At 40.6% G+C, this 21,295-nt stretch overlaps 1 protein-coding gene across 2 annotated transcripts in view; it reads left to right on the top strand.

The window, feature by feature from the left end:
- ALDH1L2 (aldehyde dehydrogenase 1 family member L2) overlaps positions 1-20,182 on the top strand; it is a 67,314-nt gene extending 47,132 nt beyond the window's left edge. For both annotated transcript variants that reach the window (XM_027070951.2, XM_053226678.1), the window contains 8 exons: positions 5,352-5,439; positions 5,921-6,014; positions 7,849-7,948; positions 8,560-8,658; positions 11,134-11,299; positions 13,043-13,148; positions 15,828-16,027; positions 17,882-20,182. In XM_027070951.2, coding sequence (XP_026926752.1) covers positions 5,352-5,439; positions 5,921-6,014; positions 7,849-7,948; positions 8,560-8,658; positions 11,134-11,299; positions 13,043-13,148; positions 15,828-16,027; positions 17,882-17,937 — 909 coding nt within the window. In that variant the 3' untranslated portion in view covers positions 17,938-20,182. The remainder of the gene's footprint in view (positions 1-5,351; positions 5,440-5,920; positions 6,015-7,848; positions 7,949-8,559; positions 8,659-11,133; positions 11,300-13,042; positions 13,149-15,827; positions 16,028-17,881) is intronic.
- The last annotated feature ends 1,113 nt before the right edge of the window (positions 20,183-21,295 follow it).

Below are 21,295 nucleotides of genomic sequence, written 5' to 3'. Positions count from 1 at the left end.
CGGTTATGCAAGATGAATAAGTCCTAGAGATCTGCTGTGTATCATTTTGTCTACAGTGAACAATAGTGCATGATACACTTAAAATTTGTTAAGAGTGGAGGGGCACCTGAGTGGCTCAGTCGGTTGGGCGGCTGACTTTGGCTCAGGTCATGGTCTCGCAGCTCGTGAGTTCAAGCCCTGTGTCAGGCTCTGTGCTGACAGCTCTGAGGCTGGAGCCTGCTTCCAATTCTGTGTCTCCCTCTCTCTCTGCCCCTCCCCTGCTGGCTCTGTCTCAAAGGTAAATAAACATTAAAAAAAAATTTTTTTTTAATTGTTCAGAGGGTAGATGTTGTATTAAGTGTTCTGACCACAATGCAATACAATAGTAGCATTCTATACATATTTAGCAAAAGAAAAAATCTTCCTTTTTTTGGTACAATTTCCAATGTATAAATAAACCAACTCCCATAATATTCCATTGTATAGTTAAACTATATTTTATTTAACCAATCCTGAGTTAATGGATATTTAGATTGTTCTGCCCTTTTGGTATTATTTTTTTTTATTTTTTTTTAAGTTTTATTTATTGATTTTGAGAAAGAGACAGCATGAGCAGGGGAGGGGCCGAGAGAGAGAATCCCAAGCAGGTTCTGAGCCATCAGTGTGGAGCCCAAAGCAGGGCTTGATCTCACAAACCGTGAGTGAGATCACGACCTGAGCTGAAATCAAGAGTCAGATCCTTAACGGACTGAGCCACCGAGGCGCCCCTGCTCTTTTGGTATTATAAAATGTGCTACAGTTATTACCCTTGTAAATACGGCATTATACACTTGTGGAAGCATATTTAAAGGATATGTTTCTGAGAGCCGAATCACTCACAGATACATGTATTTGTGCGGTAGATATGACAAATGCTTCCATGGAAATGGGACCAATTCCCCAGCGTGCTATAGGAGTGCCGTTTCCCTGGGTAGCACTACTCATTAAGGAGCAGGAAGCTAGTAGAGTGAAGAGGGACAGATAACCTAGCCTGGGGGCGCTTAATCCTGGCTGCACATAGAATCACCTGGAGTTCTCATTTTAAAATACTGATATCTGGGCCGCCTTGGCAGAGTTGCTGATTTAATTGGTCTAGTTGGGAGCTGAGGAACTAGTATTGCTTGAAAGCTTCACATTTGTTTCTAAGATGCAGTCAGGGTTGAGAATCACTAAATGGTATCCTATGAGAGTGCTAAATAGTGAAGAATTCCAATGATTATATACAATGTTCAAAAATTATGAACATTCATTGAGGGTATACTAATTGCCAGGCATCTATAAGACAAAGACGCACAAAGTTTCTGTTCCCATGGAGATTACAGTCTGACTCCAACGCAAGTTAAAACTTGTGACTGAGTTTACGGGTGCCTGAGTGGCGCAGTCGGTTAAGCGTCCAACTCCTCTGATTTCTGCTCAGGTCATGATCTCACGGTTTGTGGGATTGAGCCCCGCGCTGGGCTCTGTGCTCTCAGTGCAGAGGCTGCTTGGGATCCTCTCTCCCCCTCTCTCTCTGCCTCTCTCTCTCTCAAAAATAAATACATTTTTTTTTTAAAAACTTAAAAAAAACCCTGACAGTTAAGTGATTGATGATAATTTTAATCTTGTAAATGAAAGACCCAAAGTTGTTGTTCTGTTATAGATATCTTTTTATTTTTATTTTTTAAGTTTATTTATTTATTCTGAGAGAAAGAGAGAGAGAGACAGGGAGGGGCAGAGAGAGAGAGAGAGAGAGAGAGAGAGAATCCCAAGCAGGTTCTACCCTATCAGCTCAGAGCCTGGTGTGGGGCTCGAATTCATGAACTACAAGATCACCACCCAAGCTGAAGCCAGAGTCAGACATTTAACTGACTGAGCCACCCAAGTGCCCTGATATCTTTTTATTTTATTGTATAATATTACATAACGATAGTATGAAACCATTTCCAGTATTAAAGCCCCTGTGTGAATGTCAGGAGGACTGAGTCAGAGGTCTCCCTTTCCCTTTAACCTGAGAGGAAGGTACAGATTCCTGTGGCCTGGACTGGCCACAGGTCTGACAGATTCCAACCACTTTATTAATGTAATAAGAGCATTAGCAATGACCTACTCTTGCCCAGACCACTGCTAGATGCTTTCCTACACATCATTTAAACTGATAGTCCTGCTGGGGGAACCGAGCAGCCAAATGGAAGAAAGCCAACAGAAATGAAAAGGAAAGAGATAAAGATTAAACCGCTTGTTTTATTTTATTTATTAATGGTATAAAATCTTTTTGTTCTTACTTAAAAAGAACTACCATTAATCCAGGGTACTTAGTTTTTAAATGTCTTTCTAGTTGCGGTTTCATACAAAGTCATAATAATATACCCTCTGGGCTAGGACCATCTTTAACTGGAGTAGATGTAAATCTACTGTTTCAGATATCTTCCTGATGATTTCAAATGTTTGAGACCAATTTCTCATTGAGTTTAACTAGATGGCCATTTTTTAAACCTCGCCAGGTTACTGCAGTGGATGTGTTACTAGAAGGAAAGCGTTAGCCCTGCCTTTTGCTTGTTTGCTTGTTGCCTTGGTAGTAGTATTATTTATTATGCAGTTTCTTTTTCAGCCACCTGTCCGTTTTATGAAGGCTGGGTTAGTTAAAGTAATAATACATAACGACACATAGTCTGTGAATCCATGTAACCAGGCCAATAAACTTCAACATGTGGCAATATTCTGAAAGCAAATGAGCAAGTGGGGAAACCACTGTCATTCCCTTGCCCTTGTGAACTCCTGTTCTTTCCTAGGACATACCTTTGTGACCCATGACCTTCTGGCCTTCATTCAGACTGAGCGAGAGTATCATGATCCCGCCGTATAATAAATGTTAGTTATGTATGACTTACTGCATATCTTTGTCCATTAAATAGAAGCTCTACTATTCTCTTTTCACACCTCCATGGATCTTCTTGCACATTCCATTCATTGGGACTACACTAACAAAGACATAATCAGCACTGGTTTTTAAGTGTGGAAATTATGACTTTCATTTTGCTTCTGAGTTATGCACTGCTGTAATCAGTGTTAAAAATGAGATTCTATTATGCCATCTTTGTGTAAAAAAGGAGGGACAATAAGAAGATACGTATCTGTTCACTTGAACGAAAGAAACATAGGAAGGATACACGGTAGACGAATGAGGTTGATTAGCTACAGGCTATGAGGAGACCGGATGGAAGGGGTAGAGGGAAGGGGAGCAGGGAATAACATTTCTCTGGTTGTACCTTTTGTATATTCCTCACTTTTGGAAGCATATTTCCCATACTCAACAATGACAGCAAACAAACCACGGAAGAAAAGAAATATGATCAACCCAGATGGGGCAAAACCCCTAAAATTGAATACAAATAAAAACAAATGCACTAAGCCACATTTCAGAAGAGTAACATGATCCCGTTGAGGGAAGTGAGGAAACATTAATCCAAGTAACTTTTGAGAGACATTGGGACTATGTGCCCTGAGTCTAAAGGCAAAATCACTGTAAATAAGTATTGAACTCTAGTTAGTAGGCTTCTTTTTCATAGGGACATAGCTTAATAATTCTCAAATTGTCATCTATACATTTAAGGATTGAGCAAATCAGTAAATGTTTTGTAACTATTGGAAGCCATGTTTCTCAGTGTTGGAGAAGAGAGTTACACACGCAAAAAGGGAAAAAGATTGAATGAACCCTGAGATATCGGATGGAGGTATTCACAAATTCATATGTTTTAATATATTTAGATAGTGTGGTGAAGAAATGGATCTGGTGTATGTGGGGATAGATGATAGATAGGAAGATAGATACAGACACACAGATAGATAGACTTATGTGTGTATGGGCAAACATATAGCTATCCCCCAGCTCTGTCTCCTGAGAAGGCCTAGAAGCAACAACAGTGTCCAGATCTTGGTTTCTAAAATTCTGAATTTTTTTTACTCACAGCCCTTTTGACACCAAATGTGTGGGGTTTTTTCTTTCCCCCCATACCAACCTATTCTTTAACTCCCTAAACACCAGCTAGGTGCTCCACAATTTAAGCCAATTCTGACACTAATTACCTTGAGCTTTAGCACAGACCCCAGAGGTGAAGGGCTCGGTCAGTCTCACAAGACTGCCTCCATTTCAGATGCCAATGTGAGCCCTGGGCCTCCTGTACTTCCAACCAACTGGCTATAATTCATAGGTTTCCATGACCCCCTCCTCGGGTGTGATTTGCTACAATAGCTGACAGAATTCAGAAAAACACTTTATTTACTATGACTCTATTATAAAGGATCAAAACCAACAGTCAGATGAAAAGGTACATAGGTTGAGGTCTGGAAGGATCATGAGCACAGGAGCTCAGGTTGTGGAGTTCAGTTGCACCACCCTCCCATCACATAGATGCATTTGCCAACCCAGAAGCTCTCTTGGTGATTGAACTCAACATCCAACCCCACTTACCTTCCCAACGTCAGGGTGAAAGTTCCAATTGTTTAATCATGGCTTTAAATAGTCTTGAAATCTCTTCCTACAATATATTTATTAATTACAAAATATAGATGAGTAACTTACAGTGGTGAAACATAGCAGACTCCCTTTACCAAATCATCAAAGTTAACATTTCCAATATTGGGGCTATTTGATAGCATGTGTCTCCTGAGATGGTGCTCTGAGAACTCAGCATCAGTCCTGTGGTGTTCTTGCCAAAGTTCTTGCACTTGAACAAGTGCACAACCTGAATCGAATCATGAAGAAACAGCAGACAAATCCAGATGAAGGGGCGTTGTCCAAAAATAACTAGCCTGTGCTTATCAAAAATGTTAGTGAAATGAAATATAAAAGAAAACTCAGAAACTCTCCTGGATTAAAGGAGACTACAGACATGGAAAGGCCACATATGATCTTGGATTTCCTTTTTCTACAATGAGCGTTACTGGGACAATTGGTGAAAACAGAATAAGGTCTGTAAATAAGGTTTTCTAATGAGTTGTTAATTTTCTGATTTTGATCATTGTACTGTGGTTATGTAAAAGAACTCTTTGTTTTTAGGAAATGCACACAAAAGTATTTATAGGTGAAGGGGCATGTCTATGTCTTACTCTTACACAGTTCAGAGAAAAATAAAGAGAAAAAGAAGATAAAGCCAATGTAGTAAAATGTTAACATTTGAGAAACCTGGGTGATGGATATATAGGAATTCTTTGTACTGTTTTTGCAACTTTGCTGTAAGTCTGAAGTTATGTCAAAATAAAAGAAAAAATAAAACGACCAGAAAGCAAAAGCAGGATACTAGTCTAAAGGACAAGACAGGGTCTGAAGAAGGTAATTGTGGTCTGCTCCTGCTCAGGTCACGCCCTTGACTGCTTTGAAGTTTGCTGAGCTCTCCGTGAAAGCAGGCTTTCCCAAGGGGGTAATCAACATCATCCCAGGCTCAGGTAAACCATCAAAGGACTCACTTGGCTGTAAGTAATGAATGGTACAGGAGTAGCTGAGCGACTATTTTCCCTCTAGAGTCTTGTCTTGTAACTACCATATATTAAAGCTAAATACAATTTACCAAATAACTAACTTAAGGATAAATATATTTACCATGTGCTAAAAATCTTAGAGTAGAAATATAATGGTGGGTGAGTAGGGTGGGAGGAGCAGAAATTGAACAACGTTGTAAAACTACCGTAAGGTGGCCTGTTTCAATTTTTAAAAATTACCTTGGAAGATGAAAAACCAAGGCTTACCCGTCTTCTGGGGGGCTGATAATTGCATGGAGGACATTATTTAGACTTTTTCAATTTGTAATTAATATAGAAAATGTGAAACTAAGAAAGCTTAGAAATCTACTTCAGTGAATTCAAAGTCACTCTCACCGTAAGAACTTGAATAATGTTTTAATTCATGTTTTCCTCCCTGATTCTACAGGTGGCATAGCTGGGCAACGCCTTTCTGAACATCCTGATATCCGTAAACTTGGTTTCACTGGGTCCACTGCTATTGGCAAACAGATCATGAAGAGGTATTGGTTTTAGCGTGTTGATTTGCTGCAGATCCTAGTAAACCAGGTTTTTGTTTATGCTTTTTTGCTTTTTTATATAGAATGTGTTTGGAAGGGGTAACCTGGGTGGCACAGTTGGTTAAGCATCTGACTCTATCTCAGCTCAGGTCATGATCTCACGGTTTGTGCGTTCAAGTCCCACATAGGGCTCTGCGCTGATGGTGCGGAGCCTGCTTGGGACTCCGTTTCTCCTTCTCTCTGCCCCCCTCCCACTTGTGTGCTCTCTCTCTCTTTTTCTCTCAAAAGTAAATAAATAAGCTTAAAAAAAAAAAAAAAAGAATGTGTTTACAAGGAGAAAACCCACATCAGATTTAGAAGAGAAATCTACTTATCACTGCAGGGTATTGAGATATTTTCATATAATAAAATACTCTCCAAAGCATAAAGCCCATAGTCCATAAAACTAGAGCCATATTGGAATTCTACACCCTACTGGTAGCTATGACAATCCAGAACAAAAAATTTTTGCATACTAAAGCTGTGGCCCAAATTGGTCTTAGAGCATAAGTAAGAAACTGAAGAGACATATAAATGGCAAATATGGATTATTTATAAAATGAATTCCTAAAATGCAGTAACATTTGTTTTTTAAAAAAATTGCAGACAATCTAAATGTCCAAAATAAGGCATGGTTAAGGTATGTCAGTGCAGGGATGCCTGGGTGGTTCAGTCGGTTAAGCATGGGCTCTTGACTTCAGCTCAGGTCATGATCCCTGAGTTGTGTTATCAAGCTCTGTGTTGGGCCCTAAGCTGAAGGTGGAGCCTGCTTGGGATTCTTTCTCTCCCCCTCTGCCCCCCTCTCCTCCACTTGCGCGCTCTCTCTCTCTCTCTCTCTCAAAAAAAAAAAAAAAAAAAAAGGATGTCAGTGTAATGGAGGTCCACGCAATCATGTTCATGGAGAATTTTTAATAATATTGAAAAATATTGTTAAAAGGTAAATAGAAAGAAAAAAGAAAACTAAGGTATAAAATTGTACATATGGGGTGATCACAACCATTAAAAAAAATTTTTTTTAACATTTATTCATTTTTGAGACAGAGAAAGACAGAGCATGAACGGGGGAGGGTCAGAGAGAGGGAGACACAGAATTTGAAACAGGCTCCAGGCTCTGAGCTGTCAGCACAGAGCCCGACGCGGGGCTGGAACTCACGGACCGTGAGCTCATGACCTGAGCTGAAGTCGGCTGCTTAACCGACTGAGCCACCCAGGTGCCCCGATCACAACCATTTTAAATAAAGCAAAGGCTGTGGTTGGACACAGACCAAAAATAAGTATGTCAAAATGGTGAAACATGGATATGAAGCCATGGAATGGAATTTTGTGATTTTTTTTTCTTCTTTCTGAGTTTTTGGGGGTATTTTTAAATGTTTTAAATAACAATATTTTTGCAAATGGGGGAAATAAATAATGTACTTCTAAAAATTGATATTTTGTTTCTGTAATGCTTCAGGAATCTGGCTAGAGGTTAAATTCCTTGCCAGGGCTTTATGTAACCAAATTTCTTAAGAATCTAAATTTATCCATGAGGATCTCTAGTTATTGAATCACAGAATTATAAAAGCTTTTTATTATGGAAACTTTCTAATATTTACAAAGCACACAGAATCATGGAATGAACTCCCATGTGCTCATCACTGGGCTTCAACGGCTACTACCCTTCAACCATTTGTGTTTTGTCTTTGAATAAGTTTCTTAATATTTCTGAGGCTCAATTATATTTTCCATGCCAAGTGGTAACTTAGAGTTAAAAAGGCCCACGCGAGAGAATGCTCATTTCCCATTTATTTTCCTCTAGCTGTGCTGTGAGCAACCTGAAGAAAGTTTCCCTTGAACTTGGTGGCAAATCCCCACTTATAATATTCAATGACTGTGAACTTGACAAGGCCGTGAGAATGGTAAGAGGGGGACAAATCTCCCTAAATAGGTGCCTACTTCTAAAACATGTCTCATCTCCTTTTTTATCAGAAATCTCAAAATGAGATTGGGTTTTGTCTGGTCATAAATAGAAGCCACTCTCTTGATGCTTAGATTTAGGACTATTTAAGTCACTTAATTAAAAAAAACAGTACCTTTTCACTTGTATCATTAAGCTGTATTTAAAACTTGGGGGATAAGAGAGTCTTTTCTAAGCATTCATGATTTATACAAACTGATGTCAAGATTTTAAAAGCAAAATCTGGTATACCAGTAGTACATTTAAATGTATCAAATAATATAGATTTTCTTACAACACAAAATTTGTTCTTAGTGGTATATCCTTACTGTTACACACACTTTTTTTTTTTTTAAGCGCTCCTGGACCAAAAGGGGGAAAGGAGAAACAAAATCCCTAAAATCGTGCTAGGTCAAAACTGAGTATCTCTAGACAATTCCCATCATTAGCTAGGCCAAGGCATTGGCTCTGACTTTTGTTTTTCTGCTGTCTTCCAACAACATCTAATTCTCAGTGTGTGTGATCTTATGACAATCTGAAGTACTGTTAATATTTTCTCTTCTGTTGCTGAAGGGCATGGGGGCAGTATTTTTCAACAAAGGAGAGAACTGTATTGCAGCCGGGCGCTTGTTTGTGGAAGAAGCCATCCACGATGAATTTGTGACAAGAGTGGTAAGACATCTTCCAATTTGCTTTATAGAAACTGCTTTTACCTGAAAAGTACTTCTGGCGATATTGATGAATTTTTAGGTGGGATACTAGTACTGTGCCATATTTTAAATGACAGAGTCCTTACCTTTTAGAGCTACTTTCTGACATATTTACAGAGGAAATTGTATGATGTATAGACTTTGCTTCAAAGTAACCCAGGAGGATAGGGGCACCTGGCTGGCTCAGTCTGTTAAGCGTCTGACTGGCTCGGGTCATGATCTTGTGGTTCATGGGTTTGAGCCCCATGTTGGGCTCTGTGCTGACAGCTGGAGGCTGAAGCCTGCTTTGGATTCTGTGTCTCCCTCTCTCTCTGCCCCTCTCCCACTCCCACTCTTTCTCTCAAAAAGAAATAAACATTAAAAAAGAATTAAAAAAAAAAAAACAACCCAGGAGGGGAGGAGGTGAGTAAGGGAACAAATTGGCCATGAGTTGGTAATTGTTGAAGCTGGATGATGGGTAAATGGGGTGTCATGTTATTGTCTACTTTTTTATATATTTGCAGTTTTTCATAGTAAAAAGGTATAGGTCTCTATAAAAAAAAAACCTTAAAAGTTTTTATTATCTATATCTTGCTCTACATTTATAGTAAATTATATCCTTGAGACTAATGGGAAATATACTCCTAGATTTTTGTAAATTCCTAAGTTGACTAAGAGAGATATACTACTGGATCCTTGCAAATCGTCAATGCACTGTTAATCAGACAGCCAATCATTTCCTCCACTGAAATGTACAGATAAATACATACATGCATACATACATATATACATACACACCTCTTATAGATTGGTCATGATTTTATAAACATAAGACCAAAAGAAGCCATTTGTAGAACTATGAACACGAATTGTGTGGCTAAAATAAACTAAACTATAATACAGTATGCCATTATTATGGGAACAGTAATCATGAATTTGTTTGTATTTGAAAAACCAGCACCCAGCTTCTTTTTTTGGGGGTCAATTCCCTCTCCCCATTCCCAAGAAGAAAAGACATTCTTTCTTCATGAGAATGGAAAACAAGAAGACCAAGAGTGCCTGAGTGGTTCAGTCAGTCAAGCATTTGACTCTTGATTTCGGCTCAGGTCATGATCCGAGGGTCATGGAATCGAGCCCCATGTCAGGCTCTGCGCTGACATCATTGTGCCTGCTTGGGGTTCTCTCTCACTCTCTCCCTCTCTCTGTCCCTCCCCTGCTTGTGCTCTCTGTTTCTCTCACTCACAAAATAAATAAATAAACATAAAAATAGTTAAAAAAAAAAAAAAGAAAAGAAAACAAGAAGACCTATGGAGGGCAGTGGCTACCCTCCTGAGCACCCCTGTAATTCAGTTTTGTGCCACGGTAAAATAAAAGTTACAGAACTTTTGCAATTAGTTTGTTGACATTTCAAATGCTGAGACCAGAAATGTCAAGAGTCTACCTTATCAGCCCATCAATAAACATGTTTTGTACACATGTAACCTGTATTCATTCACTCATTCAGCAACTATTTCTTGAGCACTTACTGAGAGATTCTTGCCAGGCCTAAATTCAAATTCAGGGCCCTATTGGGTCATGGTAACTCTCATTCTTTCTTCTTACTGGAAATGGACTTAACATTAGAAAATGCAGGGGCCCCTGGGTGGCTCAGTTGGTAAAGCGTCTGACTTTGGCTCAGGTTATGATCTCACAGTTCATGAGTTCGAGCCCCACATGGGGCTCTCTGCTGTCAGCATGGAGCCTGCTTTGTATCCTCTGCCCCCTTCTCTCTCTGCCCCTCCCCCACTCTCTCTCTCTCTTAAAAATAAATAAACATTAAAAATAAATAAATAAATAAGAAAATGCAAAAGTAGGTTAAGGTAAGTGATGTGCATGGGAAACAATTACAAAGACATGCCTCTGATGAACATTGCACAACAAAGATAGCTTTTTATCAGAACATTCTAGCAATTCCTCTGGCATGGCTATACCATGAAAATGTCTCCAGGGCAGTCTGCCACATTTGGTGGGGAGAAAAAAAGATAGCAACGTGGCCATTGCTATGGACAGAAATTCTTCTGTCCTGAAGAGTAAAAGTGTGCTGTGTTAACAAAAATTCCAGAACATCAGGTCTGCTATTCTAATGGATTAACACTCAGGATAATTTGAATATAACATACATACATAGCTTATAGTCTGTTAGAACTTAGTGGTTAACAGCTTGCACTTTCAAGTCAGGAAAACTCTACTATATTTAGTGGTTGTGTGTCTTAAATCACTTACCCTGTCTAAGCCTCAGTTTCTTCATCTGTAAGATGGAAATAATGAATACCCACCTCCAGTGCTTCCGTGAAGACTAAAAGACAACACATCTTTTGACAGCTTAGTACAACAGCCACCACACGGTAGAAGCTGAGCTGAGGGTATCCATTATTATTATTAACAGTCAATTGTGTTTTGTGAACTGGGTGACAAACAGGTGGAAGAAATTAAAAAGATGAAAATTGGTGATCCACTTGACAGATCTACCGATCACGGGCCCCAAAATCATAAGGCCCATCTGGAAAAGCTTCTGCAATACTGTGAAGCTGGAGTGAAAGAGGGGGCCACCTTGGTGTACGGGGGAAGACAAGTTCAAAGGCCAGGTAAGACCACCTCCGCAGGAGGCATACTGGGATTGTGCTCCAACACCTTACTCTGCAAATTGATCATTAGCAGGGGAAAAGGTAACATTTGTCTATGTTTCCTGTATGAACCAAAGGTCTCGGTACACTGAGTAGCTGATAAGGGAGACTTTTTTTTTTTTTTTTTTAACAGAAGAGTGCCTGCTAATTAACATAGAAAAAAAATGATAGAAAAATCACCACTTTGTACCCCTAATTGAGTGAAATGATTGATGAGGCAGTTACCATCAAGGGAGGCTAAAGTTATCAGGAGAGAGGTTGATGGGGGGAGCTGAGTACATACAAGGTCTCAGTTTCTCACCCAGGATGGCTTGCCAGTCTCAAGGAGAAAAATACAATTTTATGATGGAGAGGTCAAGCTGTCACCGGCTGGGAGCCCCTGGTCATTCTTAGCAACAGTGAAAGCAGAACATCCAGGTCTGATGTGTCTCCTATGGGATACAACAGGTACCACACAGCATCACCTCTGCAGTGTTCTTGCCGAAAATGTTTAACCTGAATCTAATTGTGAATTTAGGTCCAACTTTCCATTTACAAGAAATAAAGGGGATCGAGGAACAATTAATTGCTTTTAATTTTTTTTTTAACATCTATTTATTTTTGAGAGACAGAGACAGAGCATGAGTAGGGGAGGGGCAGAGAGAGAGACACAGAATCTGAAGCAGGCTCCAGGCTCTGAGCTGTCAGCACAGAGCCCAACGCAGGGCTCCAACCTACACACCATGAGATCATGACCTGAGCCGAGGTCGGCCACTTAACTGACTGAGCCACCCACGCGCCTGGATCAAGGAACAAATTAAATATCATCCCAAGGAAACAAAGGCAAATCTAAATGCAACATATCCTGCAGGACAACTGACTCCATCTGTTTAACAAGTCAATGGCATGAAAAATAAGGGGTGAAAGGTTCTAGATGAAAGGATACTTAAGAGATCTAACAAGTGAATGCAATGTGTAGAACTTATTTGAAGCCTGAATCAAACAAATCAACTGTAAGAAAGATACTTTTGAGAAAAAACATTTGAAATAGAAACCATGAAGAAGGAATTAGCACTAATTTTGTTAGATGTGATAATGTATTGTGGGAAGTTAAAAAAAATACTTAATTTTTTCGGGGCGTCTGGGTGGCTCAGTTGGTTAAGCATTGACTTTGGCTCAGGTCATGATCTCACGGTTTGTGAGTTCGAGCCCCGCGTTGGGCTCTGTGCTGTCAGCTCGGAGCCTGGAGCCTGCTTCAGATTCTATGTCTCTCTCTCTGCCCTTCCCCTGCTCGCACTCTCTCTCTCTCTCCCTCTCTCTCTCTCTCAAAAATAAATAAAACGTTAAAAAAATTTTTTTTAATCCTTATTTTTTTACAGATTTGTACTGAAATTCTTGGAGGTGAAAGTTGTGATCTCTGGAATTTGCTTTCAATTATTCCAGCAAGGAAATAAAATGAATCAAAGATAGCAAAATAGGAGAAAATATTTATTTTACAATTCACTATACTACTTTCTGTACTTTGACATATGTTTGAAATTTTTGTTAAGAAACAGATTAAAAAATAAGAATCTAGGAATGCTAATGCCAAGTAGGAAAATGAAAGTTGTCTTGGTTTTATTGACCCCGAAGGGAAGAAAAAAATTATAATGTAATTAAATGGGCAAACTGTTAATTAAAAATTAATTACCGTATAATTGATGATCTTTTCTGTTTTTCAAATAGGCTTTTTTATGGAACCAACTGTGTTCACAGATGTGGAAGACCACATGTATCTTGCCAAAGAGGAATCATTTGGGCCCATAATGGTCATTTCTAAGTTCCAAAATGGGTATGTTTTTCAGGCACGATCTAACAGGTTTTGAGTAGATAAGTGTTTTTTAATCCGCCATTGTGCTGTATACAGGCCATAAAATCAGTGAACATGTAATTCTCAATTATATGACAATAACTGACTTAACTAACTAGAAGAGAAGGGTAACCGATGTAGGTCGTTATATATTTTTGCTTCCTAGCTTAAATTAATGGCTGACGGTATGGAACTTTAGCTGACTAAATTTTAGTTTGTGTACAACCAATATTCACAACGTCTCTGGAACAAGATGAATAACTGAGAATAACAAAACTAGTTTTCACATTCACATTCCTGGGGAAGGCAGCCTGTGATTTTCCCAAGGAAAGAGCGCTGCCTTCATAGGGGTGATGCACCTGAAAGCAGACACTCAACTTTTTATAGCAATGTCCACAATCCCCATGTAATCAACTGTAAATGATATACTGGTTTGTTACAGTACAGGAAGCTTTCCAAAGTGTTTAGCATATCAAAGAGGGTCATATGGTAACTGAGCGCATACAAGAATATTTAATACAGTAGGTTCTCATGGTATGCTGTGCAAAATTCTTCAGAATTCTGGCTTGAATTTTCCTTCAACCAATGAGAAAGTAGGAAAAAAAGAAACCCAGAACACCAAGTTCAAAGGATTCCTTGCTCTTTTATTTATTTTATTTATTATTATTATTATTAGAGACAGCGAGTGGGGGAGGGGCAGAGAGAGGAGGAAAGAGAGAGAATCTTAAGTAGGCTCTTCACTCAGGGCAGAGCTTGATTGCAGGGCTCAGCCCCACCACCCTGAGATCATGACCTGAGCCAAAATCAAGAGCCAGGCTCTTAACTGAGGGAGCCACCCAGCCACCACTCTTGATCTTCGATAGACATATTGTAAGACATATTTGGGGACGCTAAGCTATAGTGAGCAACCTTTTGACACAGGGAGCCAAGAATGTCCTATTAACCTTCTTTTCCTCATAAGTTCCTCCCATAGGATAGTCTTTGTGTTAAACATGCAGATTTTAGAAGCCAGATTTGCAGGATATAAACCAGATAGGTCACAGTTCCTTGAGATGCTTACCAGCTGATGAGGGAGACAGACAAGGACGTGGGCAATCAACCACAGAGGGCCAAAGGCAGCCACAGTGGGTGGAGTCTGCAGCCTGCCTCTGCACCTGACCTCATCTATGGGCTTGGGCCAGTTACTTACTCACTCTGAGCCTTGGTTTCTTTGTGATGTTATTAATAGCATCTATCCTTTTGTGTCATTCTAAAAATTAAATAAGATATGTTTGCTATTGTGCTGTTGCCACTGGTATGCTTGTTATTATCCTAGAAATAGGCCAAGGTGTCTTATGAAGCCATGTCATCTCGATAGTCCTCAACAAATAATGGCATAAAGCCATCCTTCTGCCTTAGGCTGGTCAATAAATATTTGGGTCCCTACCACGTGCAATGCATCAAGAAGTCTGAGAGTTTTAGCAGAGCCTCAGTTCACTCTAAGTTCAGCTCCAAATTTCTTGTGCGAGTTTAAAATTGTATGTAGCCGAGATTACTTTTGAAAATCTCTTCAGAAGCCACCACACTGAAGCACGTGCTGTCTCTTAATCTTGAGCACGATTAATTTTTCCTCCAGTCTGGGAACAGATCCTCTTTCTTTGCCAGAGCGCCAGATGAAATCCTTGGGTTGCACTTACTGGCCGTGCTGTAGAAAATCATGCAGTTTTAAACATTAGGATGGGACACTCATACTGTGACAGACACGTTGGAACTGGACCCAACTGAGAGATGAGCAGGGTCAGGCTCCACTCTCTTGGGAGTGCACACACACTGAGTTCAAAGGCAGGGGAATCATGATTTAAGGAGTAATTTTGCTCTCCTTTAATGGAATTTTATTAATTGAATTCACTCTCATTTGATGATCTAACACCATGGTATAAAGGAGAATAAAATGTCATTCCTGCCCTCAGGGAGCCGCCAAGTGTAGCTGGGAGGTGAACCAGAGATACAGAGAGTTAAATCAAAATATTGAGTTTGGAGGAATACATGTTCCCTGATTATGGCTGGCTTTTATTGAGCATGTACTGTGTTCCAGGCACTATTAGCTCATTTCATCCTTGAGACAACAAGAAATGTCCTTTTATTATTCTTGCAGTGTTTTGCAATTAACTAAGGCATGCAGAGATGAAGTCAGTTGCCTAAGGTCAAGAGGCCACTCGCTGAGCCACTACACCTACTGCCTCCACAGTGGCACTGGTGGGAGCTGGGAAGGCTTCAGGGCGAGGCACAGAATGAGCCTTGAGCTGTATGCAAAATCTGGAGAGATGGAGGGAAACAGCCGGGGTGCTCTGAGAATGTATCCAGAAGTAGGACTCCAGGGACAGGGGAGGAAGTGAGAGGTCGTGAAGGAGAACCAAGAAGAAAATGGAAAAGATGACTTCAGATTAGATTTTAAAAGGTGTTGCATGATATATACATGAAATATATAATGCTAGAGTTCTAATATCTTGTTGGGAGTTTCTTTTGGTGTAAGCCTGAACTATTTCATTTATAAAAATTCAAGCAAGTTGGCAGTAACGTTTTTCCGTTTCTAGCATGGCGTGGGGGGAGGAGTAGAACATGACATGAGAGTGTTTTGCTTTGCATTCAGTGATATGTTGTCTTCCTGAAAACATCTTGCAGGGACATCGATGGAGTGTTGCAGCGAGCAAATAACACAGAGTACGGTTTAGCCTCAGGGGTTTTTACAAGAGACATAAATAAGGCCATGTACGTGAGCGAGAAACTAGAAGCGGGAACTGTTTTCGTTAACACCTACAACAAGACGGACGTGGCCGCCCCTTTCGGTGGGGTTAAACAATCTGGCTTTGGGAAAGACTTAGGTATGCTCTGCTTTTCTACTGCATGTTCTACTGTCGCAGAGAAGTCTGCTTTATGTTTCGTGCAACCCTTGTGTATGGCTTTGAAGGACATTTCCTATATGGCAGCTGTCCCTGGGTTTTTATGGGCACTATTTGTTTTTTAATGCGAAACGTTTTTATTTAACATACCTACACAAAAGCACACAAACCGCATGTGTGGAAAGGTGTTTTTAAAAGAAGATTGATGTTGAAAAGAAACTATCCTTTAGCTAAAATATGTTTGGCTTTTGACCTGACATTCATCATGAACTTGGTTTAGCTGTGGGAGAAGTGGAATCAAGACAGAGAAATGAGTGGAGGGCAGTAATCAGCTAGCTCCAAGAATAAATCTTGTCTGTAAGCTGCTTGGCGGTCTTTCAGAATCAATACTGCAATTGGCAGGGTTTTCTGGGAGTCTGGGAAGTTATGTTTAGAGTTGCAAAAAGTCCAAAAGATCATTTTTTGCGGGCAATGACACTATCACATTTCAAGTAATAGCTTACTTTGAACACTACCTACGTATGGACCATCTCGTGCTAACTACTTTGCCTGTAGTAGCACAAGCGAGCCTCACAATAGCCCTGGGAGGTAAGTGCTATTATTATCTTTATTCTATAAATGGAGAAACTGGGGCTCAGAGAGGTTGGGGAACTTGCCCAGAGTTATGTAGCCAGCCACTGCTGGAAAGAGAATTCCAAGCCAGGAAGTCTGGCTGCGGAGCCCATGTTCTTACTCCCTGCAGCCAGTCTGGCATGTTGTTTCAAAAACTGAAATGTTCATGGCTTACTGAAATTATAGTCCCCTAACATAAATTTGGTTAATTTGGGGGGTATTTTTACATCTTCTCTTTCCTGGCGACTTTTGATAATGTATTTGCAGCAAAAAAGGGGTCTCTCCTTCTAAATCCCATTGAATTGAAGATAAAGAGTGTTTATTATAAAACAATAGAATTTGCCTAAATAGTTTCTTTCTCTCCCAGTTTTAAACTCCCTAAGCCCAGGGGTTCCCAGCCCTAGCTGTACATTGGATTAGAGTCATCTGGGAGCTTTAAAAAATACAAAGATGCTGATTTAATTGGTCTGGGATGGGACCTGTGATCAGGAGTTTTAAAACTTCGCCAAGGTAATTCTACAGTAAGGTTAAGAAACCTTGTTTTAGCTCAACTTCCAGGATCATATACTCATTAGTTGCACTGCGGTATTCATGCCCTTTCACTGCCATAGAAATCGACAACTGTACTATCTCCAAAATGGGATAGAAACAGAAAGCAAACCTATTTGTTTGTTTTTTTGCCTGGATATGCTCTTCTCTGTACAATGTAAACCAGGAAAACTGCATCATCCTTATCTTTAAAATAAGATTACACCAAAGGGTCTCAAACTTTTTTCTTCCATTCAGTTCTGCTTCGTTTAGTATAATCCGAAGGACGTATGTTGGCCGCTTCTGTTCAGCCTAAATGGGCAAAGCATGGAGATGAAGAGTTTGTCATCAGGCAGGGAAATAAGGGAGAAAGGTCTGTGGTGGAGACCAACCAAGCCCACACTGTTCCTCAGTAGACCTGATAGGTGGGCTCAGCCCCTACTCCTCAAGGTGTGGTCCGTGGACACGAGCATCTGCACCATCAGGTGATGGTTAGGAATGCATAATCTCAGGGCTTGCACTGCCGTTTCACAAGGTCTCCAGGTCACTCACATGCACTTTACAGTTTGATAAGACCTGGCTCCGGCCACATTCTAGCTGCTAGGTGACCGATACACTTACACGTGTGTCCAAAATTCTGGTGACATCACATCCACTTACGAACAATGCTCCAGGAACTGCTTGTCTCTTCCCTAGGTGAGGAAGCTCTAAACGAATACCTCAAAACCAAGACTGTGACGCTGGAATACTAGAGAGAGCTGTCGCTGGGAACCCCCTGCAGACAGCCTCACTCCTCAACTCTCTCGACACACTTGAGGAGCCTGGATGTGCTGAAGGAGGAGCCGCGAGTTGAAAAATCCACACGTGGACCACCAAGGGGGTCAGACCACACGTCTAAGCATTTACACCCGTGCCTGAGTGTTTTCTACTGCACCTTTTATACTTTCAAATGATTTGCAGTTGTTGGGTTTTGACTATGTTGTATCTCACATGTATTATAGACCGCCAAGCTGCTTTTTCTCCCCAACTAATCTAGCCGTTGTTCATCTTGAAAAAAGCCAGTATCAGCCGGTTGTACTACACGAGGTGCATTTTGGGGGAAACTTTGCATAATAATGTGCAGATTTTAACCTCCAAACTATACCTATGGAGCTGTTAAAAAGGTTTTCTATAATTTTGCTCTCATGGAACAGTATATCCTATAAAGAATGTGAAATGAGTTTTTTTTTCATATTTGGAAATAAGATACATCTTTGTGCCTTTTGATGTTCTATTTTTCAACCCACTGTGATGGGTAACGAACCCACAAACAGTTCTTCTAGGAATGGGGTACTATGTAATGTTGTGAGCAGTAGACAGAATTTAATGACTATCTCTGGCTCCAAATAGCTTAAATTCTAATAAATAGCTTTTAAAAAGTGAATTTTACAGCATGACATAGACTATAGTAGCCTTTGGAGGCTGATCTTGGTCCATATAATACCATCCTGCCATGTGACTTGAGGAAACCTACACAACTTCTCTGAGCCTCAGTTTCCTTATCTGTCAAACGGGGATAGATAGTAATGCTAGTAATGCCTTCCTCAGGAGCCTTATTTTGAGGAGTCAACGCAATAATATAAGTACCTTGCACTGTGCTTTGTTCATGGTTCTCAAGAGAAATTAACTTTGTCCCCCCCTCACTATTTTAAAAATATATTGAGATAAACTAACCAGATGAATTAATTTTCCTACCACCCCTTTCAGGAGTCACTGATTCCTGTACGCCACTGTTCTGACCCAGTGCTTGATGTAGCAGCACCGGAAAAACGCCCTGTAATGAAAACTGGCAATGGTCCGAGGAAAAGGGCTGTCTTTCTTTCTGCAGCTCATTCGTTCTTCCTAGGACATCTTGTTTTCCGTTTCTCTACCTACCGGATCTTCTGTGTGATCGCTGACTGTGTGATCTCGGGCAAGTTCGTAACCTAATATCTCAGAGCCTTGGTGTCTATAAAATGGGGATAAGGTCTCTATCTCATTAGGTGCTGGAAGGAGCCAATAGAATGATATGATGCAGAACGCACCCGACAAGGTGTTTGGACCATAGTCGGTGCCTGAGAAATGGGAATTATAATCCATGCAGGACTCACTAGATTGACCGTTGTCAGACAAAAATATTCGGTGAGCAAATTATCACCATCCACATGTGACTGGAAGGTGAGTTCCTGAATCACAGTGTCGCTGGAAGATGGTTGGAGAAATTAACTTCTATTACTCCTCCTTTTATAAAATTTCAGTGAACATTCCTGTCTCTGGATTCGAAGGAGCCCTTAGTTAATCCTTGGTACTTTGGAGAGTCAGCAGCTTAACATAAAGGGAATGTAGGGAACCAATCAACAAACCAAGTCCGAGACAGAAAACATCCAAAGGGAAGAATACCAGGAGTGATCCTGTCATGGTCAATAGAGCATATTTTGCCTATAAGCGCGTTTTATTATACAATAGCTCATTTACCATCAGAGCTTGGCACAGGTGAAATTCTAAATCAGTGGGAATATTCTGAGTCTAAACTGAGGGCTCATATTTGAATAAAATGACAAAGCCTTATTAGAAAGGAACCACTTTTTAAAAAAGTATTATTTAAATTCAAGTTAGTTAACATACAGTGTAGTCTTGGTTTCAGGAGTAGAACCCGGTGATTCATCTCTTACATATGACACCCAGTGCTCATCCCAAAAGTGCCCTCCTTAATGCCCATCACCCATTTAGCCCCCCCCCACCCACGTCCCCTCCAGGAGCCCTCAGATTCTTCTCTGTATTTAAGAGTCTCTCATAGTTTGCCTCCCTGTTTTTATCTTATTTTTCCTTCCCTTATGTTCATCTGTTGTGGTTTTTAAATTCCACATATGAGTGAAATCATATATTTGTCTTTCTCTGACTGACTTATTTCACTTAACATAATACCCTATTAGAAAGGAACCACTTAAAAAAAAATTTTAAGGTTTATTTTTAAGAGAGAGAGAGAGAGAGAGTCGGGGAGGGGCAGAAAGAGACAGGGAGATATAGGTACAGAATCTGAAGCAGGCTCCAGGCTCTGAGCTGTCAGCCCAGAGCCCACTGTGGGACTCAAACCCACAAACTGTGAGATCATGACCTGAGCCGAAGTCAGACACTTAACCGGCTGAGCCACGCAGGTGCCCACAGAGGAACTACCTTTAAATGCAGTGTTTTAACTGACTTCACGTGAACTAAAATATCACTTTATCAAATATTTTAATAACAGAAAAAATGGCAAACAAAATCCTGGACTTTTGGACTGTTTCTTCTGGACTGATGTTTCTCCCTATTAATCTCAGTAGCAGTGTTTGTAATCTTCTTTGGGCCACACACCTCTTTGAGAATCTGATAAAAAGCTGTGGAGCCTCTCTGTCCTACTTCTACCGCCCAAATTCCCACGCACACCCCTGCAAATATCTTCAAGGGATGCGAGATCTCCTCCAGCCCCTGCTTGGAGAGATGCGCAAAGCCTTCTGCCACAGCGAGTGCTAAAGTTCTTACCGGCTTGTTTTGATATCTGCTGATCAGAATCAAAGCCTGCATGGAATTCCAGTGAATTCGAACTGGAACAGAATGACCCACAGCCTACCATGTGATTTCATTAACACAGGGAATAATTAGATTATCACTCTTCTGGACCCCTGGCTGGCTCTGTAGGTAGAGGGTGCGGCTCTTGATCGCAGGGTCTTGTGAGTTCGAGCCCTATGTTGGGCATAGAGATTACTTAAAAAAAAACTTACAAAATTTTTTAACGTTGATTTTGACAGAGAGAGAGAGAGAGAGAGAGACAGAGCATGAGCGGGGGAGGGGCAGAGAGGGAGACACAGAATCCAAAGCAGGCTCCGGGCTCCGAGCTGTCAGCACAGAGCCTGACGCAGGACTCAAAGTCACAGACCTCGAGATCATGACCTGAGCTGAAGTCGGACGCTCAACCGACTGAGCCACCCAGGCGCCCCCCAAAAAACCTTTTTAAGAAGATTATCACTATTCTTTCAGATCATGATTTGGCTAAACTGAAGGATAAAGCTGTGATCTGTCACCTGCGTGGGGAGGTGTGGACACTCTAGGCCCTTC

The sequence above is a fragment of the Acinonyx jubatus genome, chromosome B4 (genome assembly GCF_027475565.1).
Source record: "Acinonyx jubatus isolate Ajub_Pintada_27869175 chromosome B4, VMU_Ajub_asm_v1.0, whole genome shotgun sequence".
Lineage (NCBI taxonomy): Eukaryota > Metazoa > Chordata > Mammalia > Carnivora > Felidae > Acinonyx > Acinonyx jubatus.
This window is presented reverse-complemented; position numbering and strand designations above follow the sequence as displayed.